The 10,000-nt window shown below is 43.1% G+C and overlaps 1 protein-coding gene across 10 annotated transcripts in view; it reads right to left on the bottom strand.

The window, feature by feature from the left end:
• The window catches only part of gcgrb (glucagon receptor b), a 79,438-nt gene that overhangs the window by 7,527 nt on the left and 61,911 nt on the right, over positions 1-10,000 (bottom strand). For 7 of the 10 annotated variants that reach the window (XM_042316114.1, XM_042316117.1, XM_042316116.1 and 4 more), the window contains 2 exons: positions 7,415-7,583; positions 3,583-3,643 (listed from right to left, as the gene is read on the bottom strand). In XM_042316114.1, coding sequence (XP_042172048.1) covers positions 3,583-3,643; positions 7,415-7,583 — 230 coding nt within the window. The remainder of the gene's footprint in view (positions 1-3,582; positions 3,644-7,414; positions 7,584-10,000) is intronic. The other 3 variants (XM_042316121.1, XM_042316118.1, XM_042316115.1) reach the window with 1 other exon arrangement.

Genomic DNA, 10,000 nt, shown 5'->3' with positions numbered 1-10,000 from the left:
CTCACCGATTTTAACTGATCATATTTGGGTAATTCCACAGTAACCGAATGACACTGAGACACTGTATACTAAACAAAAAGCATTGATTTCACAGTTTAACAAACCAACTCTATGCACAGGGACTACTTTTAACAAAAAGCATTGATTTCACAGTTTAACAAACCAACTCTATGCACAAGGACTACTTTTAACAAAAAGCATTGATTTCACAGTTTAACAAACCAACTCTATGCACAGGGACTACTTTTAACAAAAAGCATTGATTTCACAGTTTAACAAACCAACTCTATGCACAGGGACTACTTTTAACAAAAAGCATTGATTTCACAGTTTAACAAACCAACTCTATGCACAGGGACTACTTTTAACAAAAAGCATTGATTTCACAGTTTAACAAACCAACTCTATGCACAGGGACTACTTTTAACAAAAAACAAAAGCATTGATTTCACAGTTTAACAAACCAACTCTATGCACAGGGACTACTTTTAACAAAAAGCATTGATTTCACAGTTTAACAAACCAACTCTATGCACAGGGACTACTTTTAACAAAAAGCATTGATTTCACAGTTTAACAAACCAACTCTATGCACAGGGACTACTTTTAACAAAAAGCATTGATTTCACAGTTTAACAAACCAACTCTATGCACAGGGACTACTTTTAACAAAAGCTTGATTTAACAAAAACTCTATGCACAGGGACTATTGATTTCACAGTTTAACAAACCAACTCTATGCACAGGGACTACTTTTAACAAAAAGCATTGATTTCACAGTTTAACAAACCAACTCTATGCACAGGGACTACTTTTAACAAAAAGCATTGATTTCACAGTTTAACAAACCAACTCTATGCACAGGGACTACTTTTAACAAAAAGCATTGATTTCACAGTTTAACAAACCAACTCTATGCACAGGGACTACTTTTAACAAAAATTGATTTCACAGTTTAACAAACCAACTCTATGCACAGGGACTACTTTTAACAAAAGCAGATTTAAGTTTAACAAACCAACTCTATGCACAGGGACTACTTTTAACAAAAAGCATTGATTTCACAGTTTAACAAACCAACTCTATGACAGGGACTACTTTTAACAAAAAGCATTGATTTCACAGTTTAACAAACCAACTCTATGCACAGGGACTACTTTTAACAAAAAGCATTGATTTCACAGTTTAACAAACCAACTCTATGCACAGGGACTACTTTTAACAAAAAGCATTGATTTCACAGTTTAACAAACCAACTCTATGCACAGGGACTACTTTTAACTTGATTTCACAGTTTAACAAACCAACTCTATGCACAGGGACTACTTTTAACAAAAAGCATTGATTTCTTTAACAAACCAACTCTATGCACAGGGACTACTTTTAACAAAAAGCATTGATTTCACAGTTTAACAAACCAACTCTATGCACAGGGACTACTTTTAACAAAAGCATTGATTTCACAGTTTAACAAACCAACTCTATGCACAGGGACTACTTTTAACAAAATTTCACAGTTTAACAAACCAACTTGACAGGGACTTTTTAACAAAAAGCAGTTTAAGTTTAACAAACCAACTCTATGCACAGGGACTACTTTTAACAAAAAGCATTGATTTCACAGTTTAACAAACCAACTCTATGACAGGGACTACTTTTAACAAAAAGCATTGATTTCACAGTTTAACAAACCAACTCTATGCACAGGGACTACTTTTAACAAAAAGCATTGATTTCACAGTTTAACAAACCAACTCTATGCACAGGGACTACTTTTAACAAAAAGCATTGATTTCACAGTTTAACAAACCAACTCTATGCACAGGGACTACTTTTAACAAAAAACCAACTCTATGCATTGATTTCACAGTTTAACAAACCAACTCTATGCACAGGGACTACTTTTAACAAAAATTTCACAGCATTGATTTCACAGTTTAACAAACCAACTCTATGCACAGGGACTACTTTTAACAAAAAGCATTGATTTCACAGTTTAACAAACCAACTCTATGCACAGGGACTACTTTTAACAAAAAGCATTGATTTCACAGTTTAACAAACCAACTCTATGCACAGGGACTACTTTTAACAAAAAGCATTGATTTCACAGTTTAACAAACCAACTCTATGCACAGGGACTACTTTTAACAAAAAGCATTGATTTCACAGTTTAACAAACCAACTCTATGCACAGGGACTACTTTTAACAAAAAGCCAACAAACCAACTCTATGCACAGGGACTACTTTTAACAAAAAATCATTGATTTCACAGTTTAACAAACCAACAAAATGCATTGATTTCACAGTTTAACAAACCAACTCTATGCACAGGGACTACTTTTAACAAAAAGCATTGATTTCACAGTTTAACAAACCAACTCTATGCACAGGGACTACTTTTAACAAAAAGCATTGATTTCACAGTTTAACAAACCAACTCTATGCACAGGGACTACTTTTAACAAAAAGCATTGATTTCACAGTTTAACAAACCAACTCTATGCACAGGGACTACTTTTAACAAAAAAGCATTGATTTCACAGTTTAACAAACCAACTCTATGCACAGGGACTACTTTTAACAAAAAAGCATTGATTTCACAGTTTAACAAACCAACTCTATGCACAGGGACTACTTTTAACAAAAAGCATTGATTTCACAGTTTAACAAACCAACTCTATGCACAGGGACTACTTTTAACAAAAAGCATTGATTTCACAGTTTAACAAACCAACTCTATGCACAGGGACTACTTTTAACAAAAAGCATTGATTTCACAGCAAACCAACTCTATGACAGGGACTACTTTTAACAAAAAGCATTGATTTCACAGTTTAACAAACCAACTCTATGCACAGGGACTACTTTTAACAAAAAGCATTGATTTCACAGTTTAACAAACCAACTCTATGCACAGGGACTACTTTTAACAAAAAGCATTGATTTCTTTAACAAACCAACTCTATGCACAGGGACACTTTTAACAAAAAAGCATTGATTTCACAGTTTAACAAACCAACTCTATGCACAGGGACTACTTTTAACAAAAAGCATTGATTTCACAGTTTAACAAACCAACTCTATGCACAGGGACTACTTTTAACAAAAAGCATTGATTTCACAGGCACAGGGACTACTTTTAACAAAAAGCATTGATTTCACAGTTTAACAAACCAACTCTATGCACAGGGACTACTTTTAACAAAAAGCATTGATTTCACAGTTTAACAAACCAACTCTATGCACAGGGACTACTTTTAACAAAAAGCATTGATTTCACAGTTTAACAAACCAACTCTATGCACAGGGACTACTTTTAACAAAAAGCATTGATTTCACAGTTTAACAAACCAACTCTATGCACAGGGACTACTTTTAACACTTTACACTGAACATGTTACAAAAACACATTTACAGGAGGAACTAATAAGTAAGTAAATGTTTACATTTTGTATTTACTTTATATACATTTGTTCAAAGTTGAGACTTGTATTGGTTTACTAAGAAAAAGATGTGTCTCAGCCTCATTCCATTACCATGGAAACAACCCATTTAATAAATAATATTTATTCACTCACTCTTCATTCTCGTACAGGTATTTGACGATCACCCACGGCAACACGAATATCAGAGGAGCACCTGATGAGAAGGAGAAAAGAGAGAGGGAGGATCACCAATCACACACATCTAAACACACACACACACACACGCACACACACACACGCACACACACACACTCACACGCACACACGCACACACACACACTCACACGCACACACGCAAATCAAATCAAATCAAATCAAATTTTATTTGTCACATACACATGGTTAGCAGATGTTAATGCGAGTGTAGCGAAATGCTTGTGCTTCTAGTTCCGACAATGCAGTAATAACGAGCAAGTAATCTAACTAACAATTCCAAAAAAAAACTACTGTCTTATACACAGTGTAAGGGGATAAAGAATATGTACATAAGGATATATGAATGAGTGATGGTACAGAGCAGCATAGGCAAGATACAGTAGATGATATCGAGTACAGTATATACATATGAGATAAGTATGTAAACCAAGTGGCATAGTTAAAGTGGCTAGTGATACATGTATTACATAAGGATGCAGTCGATGATATAGAGTACAGTATCAACGTATGCATATGAGATGAACAATGTAGGGTAAGTAACATTATATAAGGTAGCATTGTTTAAAGTGGCTAGTGATATATTTACATAATTTCCCATCAATTCCCATGATTAAAGTGGCTGGAGTAGAGTCAGTGTCATTGACAGTGTGTTGGCAGTAGCCACTCAATGTTAGTGGTGGCTGTTTAACAGTCTGATGGCCTTGAGATAGAAGCTGTTTTTCAGTCTCTCGGTCTCAGCATGCACCTGTACTGACCTCGCCTTCTGGATGACAGCGGGACACTGATGTCCTTGATGATCTTTATGGCCTTCCTGTAGCATCGGGTGGTGTAGGTGTCCTGGAGGGCAGGTAGTTTGCCCCGGTGATGCGTTGTGCAGACCTCACTACCCTCTGGAGAGCCTTACGGTTGAGGGCGGTGCAGTTGCCATACCAGGCGGTGATACAGCCCGCCAGGATGCTCTCGATTGTGCATCTGTAGAAGTTTGTGAGTGCTTTTGGTGACAAGCCGAATATTCAGCCTCCTGAGGTTGAAGAGGCGCTGCTGCGCCTTCCTCACGATGCTGTCTGTGTGAACCAAAGTTTGTCTGTGATGTGTATGCCGAGGAACTTAAAACTTGCTACCCTCTCCACTACTGTTCCATCGATGTGGATGGGGGTGTTCCCTCTGCTGTTTCCTGAAGTCCACAATCATCTCCTTAGTTTTGTTGACGTTGAGTGTGAGGTTATTTTCCTGACACCACGCTCCGGGGCCCTCACCTCCTCCCTGTAGGCCGTCTCGTCGTTGTTGGTGATCAAGCCTACCACTGTTGTGTCGTCCGCAAACTTGATGATTGAGTTGAGGCGTGCATGGCCACGCAGTCGTGGGTGAACAGGGAGTACAGGAGGGGGCTCAAACGCACCCTATGGGGCCCCAGTGTTGAGGATCAGCGGGGAGGAGATGTTGTTTACCCTCACCACCTGGGGGCGGCCCGTCAAAGTACCCAGTTGCACAGGGCGGGGTCGAGACCCAGGGTCTCGAGCTTGATGACGAGCTTGGAGGGTACTATGGTGTTGAATGCCGAGCTGTAGTCGATGAACAGCATTCTCACATAGGTATTCCTCTTGTCCAGATGGGTTAGGGCAGTGTGCAGTGTGGTTGAGATTGCATCGTCTGTGGACCTATTTGGGCGGTAAAAGCAAATTGGAGTGGGTCAAGGGTGTCAGGTAGGGTGGAGGTGATATGGTCCTTGACTAGTCTCTCAAAGCATTTCATGATGACGGATGTGAGTGCTACGGGGCGGTAGTCGTTTAGCTCAGTTACCTTAGCTTTCTTGGGAACAGGAACAATGGTGGCCCTCTTGAAGCATGTGGGAACAGCAGACTGGTATAGGGATTGGTTGAATATGTCCGTAAACACACCGGCCAGCTGGTCTGCGCATGCTCTGAGGGCGCGGCTGGGGATGCCGTTGGGCCTGCAGCCTTGCGAGGGTTAACACGTTTAAATGTCTTACTCACTTCGGCTGCAGTGAAGGAGAGACCGCATGATTCCGTTGCAGGCCGTGTCAGTGGCACTGTATTGTCCTCAAAGCGGGCAAAAAGTTATTTAGTCTGCCTGGGAGCAAGACATCCTGGTCCGTGACTGGGCTGGGTTTCTTCCTGTAGTCCGTGATTGACTGTAGACCCTGCCACATACCTCTTGTGTCTGAGCCGTTGAATTGAGATTCTACTTTGTCTCTGTACTGGCGCTTAGCTTGTTTGATAGCCTTGCGGAGGGAATAGCTGCACTGTTTGTATTCAGTCATGTTACCAGACACCTTGCCCTGATTAAAAGCAGTGGTTCGTGCCTTCAGTTTCACACGAATGCTGCCATCAATCCATGGTTTCTGGTTAGGGAATGTTTTAATCGTTGCTATGGGAACGACATCTTCAACGCACGTTCTAATGAACTCGCACACCGTATCAGCGTATTCAATGTTGTTGTCTGACGCAATACAAACATCTCCCAGTCCACGTGATGGAAGCAGTCTTGGAGTGTGGAGTCAGCTTGGTCGGACCAGCGTTGGACAGACCTCAGCGTGGGAGCTTCTTGTTTTAGTTTCTGTCTGTAGGCAGGGATCAACAAAATGGAGTCGTGGTCAGCTTTTCCGAAAGGGGGCGGGGCAGGGCCTTATATGCGTCAAAAGAGTAACAATGATCCAGGGTCTTTCCACCCCTGGTTGCGCAATCAATATGCTGATAAAATTTAGGGAGTCTTGTTTTCAGATTAGCCTTGTTAAAATCCCCAGCTACAATGAATGCAGCCTCCGGATAAATCGTTTCCAGTTTGCAGAGAGTTAAATAAAGTTCGTTCAGAGCCATCGATGTGTCTGCTTGGGGGATATATACATCTGTGATTATAATCGAAGAGAATTCTCTTGGTAGATAATGCGGTCTACATTTGATTGTGAGGAATTCTAAATCAGGTGAACAGAAGGATTTAAGTTCCTGTATGTTTCCTTCATCACACCATGTCACGTTGGCCATAAGGCATACGCCCCCGCCCGTCTTCTTACCAGAGAGATGTTTGTTTCTGTCGGCGCGATGCGTGGAGAAACCCGCTGGCTGCACCGCATTGCGTCTCTCCAGTGAGCCATGTTTCCGTGAAGCAGAGAACGTTACAGTCTCTGATGTCCCTCTGGAATGCTACCCTTGCTCGGATTTCATCAACCTTGTTGTCAAGAGACTGGACATTGGCAAGAAGAATGCTGGGGAGTGGTGCACGGTGTGCCCGTCTCCGGAGTCTGACCAGAAGACCGCTTCGTTTCCCTCTTTTTCTGAGTCGTTTTTTTTTTTTTTGGTCCTGCATGTGATCCACTCGGTTACACTGGTTGTAAGGCAGAACTCAGGATCCGCATCGCGAAAAACATATTCTTGGTCGTACTGATGGTGAGTTGACGCTGATCTTATATTCAGTAGTTCTTGTCGGCTGTATGTAAAGAAACCTAAGATGACCTGGGGTACTAGTGTAAGAAATAACACGTAAAAAAACAAAAAACTGCATAGTTTCCTAGAACGCGAAGGAGGCGGCCATCTCTGTCGGCGCCGGAAGTTCAGCACACACACACACTCACACGCACACACACACACACACACTCACACGCACACACACACACTCACACGCACACACGCACACTCACACGCACACACACACACACTCACACGCACACACGCACACACACACACGCACACACACACACTCACACGCACACACGCACACACACGCACTCACACGCACACACACGCGCACACACCCTCCTCACCCCAGCCGATAAACAGGTAGATGCAGAAGTAGTTCCTCTCAGTGAACACGGTGACGACCAGGAGGCTGTGCAGGTAGATGCCTTCCACCAGCAGCCAATAGTTGTTGGCGATGACGCTGTACTGCATCATCACCATGGCGATACGGCACCCGGCAACCGTCTACGAGAGAGACAGGAAGAAGTCCATATATAAAGACGGTGTTATGCAGAGACACACACACACACACACACACACACACACACACTTGGGTAACACACACACCTGGATAACATACACACACACACACACACACACACACACACACACACACACACACACACACACACACACACACACACACACACACACACACTTGGCCTGGGACAAGACTACTATAAACTCAGCAGAAAGAAGAAACGTCGCTTTTTCAAGACCCAAATAACCTCACAGACCTTCATTGTAAAGGGTTTAAACACTGTTTCCCTGCTTGTTCAATGAACCATAAACAATTAATGAACATGCACCTGTGGAACGGTCGTTAAGACGCTAACAGCTTACAGACGGTAGGCAATTAAGGACAGTTATGAAAACTTAGGACACTAAAGAGGCCTTTCTACTGACACGGACCGGCTCGAAGCCCGTAACAAAATGGGAGGCAACGTGAAGATAAAGATTAACAAAATATATTTATTAACTGAAGTTAAGTAAATACAATTAACAGCGGTGTGTGTTTAGTCAGTAGTGTAAGTGAGTGGTCGCGTGTTTACATCTGATAATGAGGGGTGTTGAAAGGTGCCAACGCAAACAAACCAAATAGCCCCAAAAATACCACAACCAAAATCTGTCTGTGTCTGCATGGAGAGAGTCTCCTCCATGAACGGAGAAGAGGTGTATTTATCCTGGGACACACCTGAGCCCAGGTGTGTCCAATTTCTCTGATGAACCTCCCAGCTCCGCCCACCGACATCCTATTAAGGAAAACAAGAGCAAAGAGAACGAACTCGGCAGACAGAGTGGTAGGGACGTCACACAGAGTGGGAGGGTCGTCACACAGAGTGGGAGGGTCGTCACACAGAGTGGGAGGGACGTCACACAGAGTGGGAGGGACGTCACACTACTGACTCTGAAAGAAAGATGCCCAGGGTCCCTGCTCATCTGCGTGAACGTGCCTTAGGCATGCTGCAAGAAGGCATGAGAACTGCAGATGTGGCCAGGGCAATAAATTGCAATGTCCATACTGTGACAGCGCTACAGGGAAACAGGACAGACAGCTGATCGTCCTCGCAGTGGCAGACCAAGTGTAACAACACCTGCAGAGGATCGGTACATCCGAACATCACACCTGCGGGAAAGGTACAGGAAGGCAAAAACAACTGCCAAAGTTACACCAGGAACACACAATCCCTCCATCAGTGCTCAGACTGTCCCCAATAGGCTGAGAGAGGCTGGACTGAGGGCTTGTAGGCCTGTTGTAAGGTCCTCACCAGACATCACCGGCAACAACGTCGCTGGACCAGACATGACTGGCAAAAAGTGCTCTTCACTGACGAGTCGCGGTTTTGTCTCACCAGGAGGTGATGGTTGGATTTGCGTTTATTGTCGAAGGAATGAGCGTTACACCGAGGCCTATACTCTGGAGCGGGATTGAATTGGAGGTGGAGGGTCCGTCATGGTCTGGGTGGTGTGTCACAGCATCATCGGACTGAGCTTGTTGTCATTGCAGGCAATCTCAACGCTATGCATTACAGGGAAGACATCCTCCTCCCTCATGTGGAACCCTTCCTGCAGGCTCAGCCTGACATGACCCTCCAGCATGACAATGCCACCAGCCATACTGCTCGTTCTGTGCATGATTTCCTGCAAGACAGGAATGTCAGTGTTCTGCCATGGCCAGTAAAGAGCCCGGATCTCAATCCCATTGAGCATGTCTGGGACCTATTGGATCGGAGGGTGAGGACTAGAGCCATTCCCCCCATTCCCTCCGGGAACTTGCTTGTGCCTTGGTGGAAGAGTGGGGTAAAATCTCACATCAAGAACTGGTAAATCTGGTGCCGTCCATGAGGAGGAGATGCACTGCAGTACTTAATGCAGCTGGTGGCCACACCAGATACTGACTGTTACTTTTTTCCCCCTTTGTTCAGGGACACATTATCCCATTTCTGTTTGTCACACGTCTGTGGAACTTGTTCAGTTTATGTCTCAGTTGTTGAATCTTGTTATGTTCATACAAATATTTACACATGTTAAATTTGCTGAAAATAAATGCAGTTGACAATGAGAGGACATTTCTTTTTTTGCTGAGTTTATATAACAGACACACAGCCAATGGAATTAGCATCAAGGATACTATAAATACGCAGTGTCTAAGTTATCGCTAACCTTGACCCTGTGTGTGTGTGTGTGTGTGTGTGTGTGTGTGTGTGTGTGTGTGTGTGTGTGTGTGTGTGTGTGTGTGTGTGTGTGTGTGTGTGTGTGTGTGTGTGTGTGTGTGTGTGTGTGTGCTATCCAGGCGTGTGTGTGTGTGTGTTATCCAAGTGTGTGTGTTCGTGCTTTCCAGGTGTGTGTGTGTGTGTGAGTGTGTGATATCCAGGTGTGTG

This window comes from Oncorhynchus tshawytscha, unplaced genomic scaffold (genome assembly GCF_018296145.1).
Source record: "Oncorhynchus tshawytscha isolate Ot180627B unplaced genomic scaffold, Otsh_v2.0 Un_contig_1375_pilon_pilon, whole genome shotgun sequence".
Lineage (NCBI taxonomy): Eukaryota > Metazoa > Chordata > Actinopteri > Salmoniformes > Salmonidae > Oncorhynchus > Oncorhynchus tshawytscha.
The sequence above is the reverse complement of the archived record's forward strand: the minus strand, read 5'-3'. Positions and strand labels throughout refer to the sequence as shown.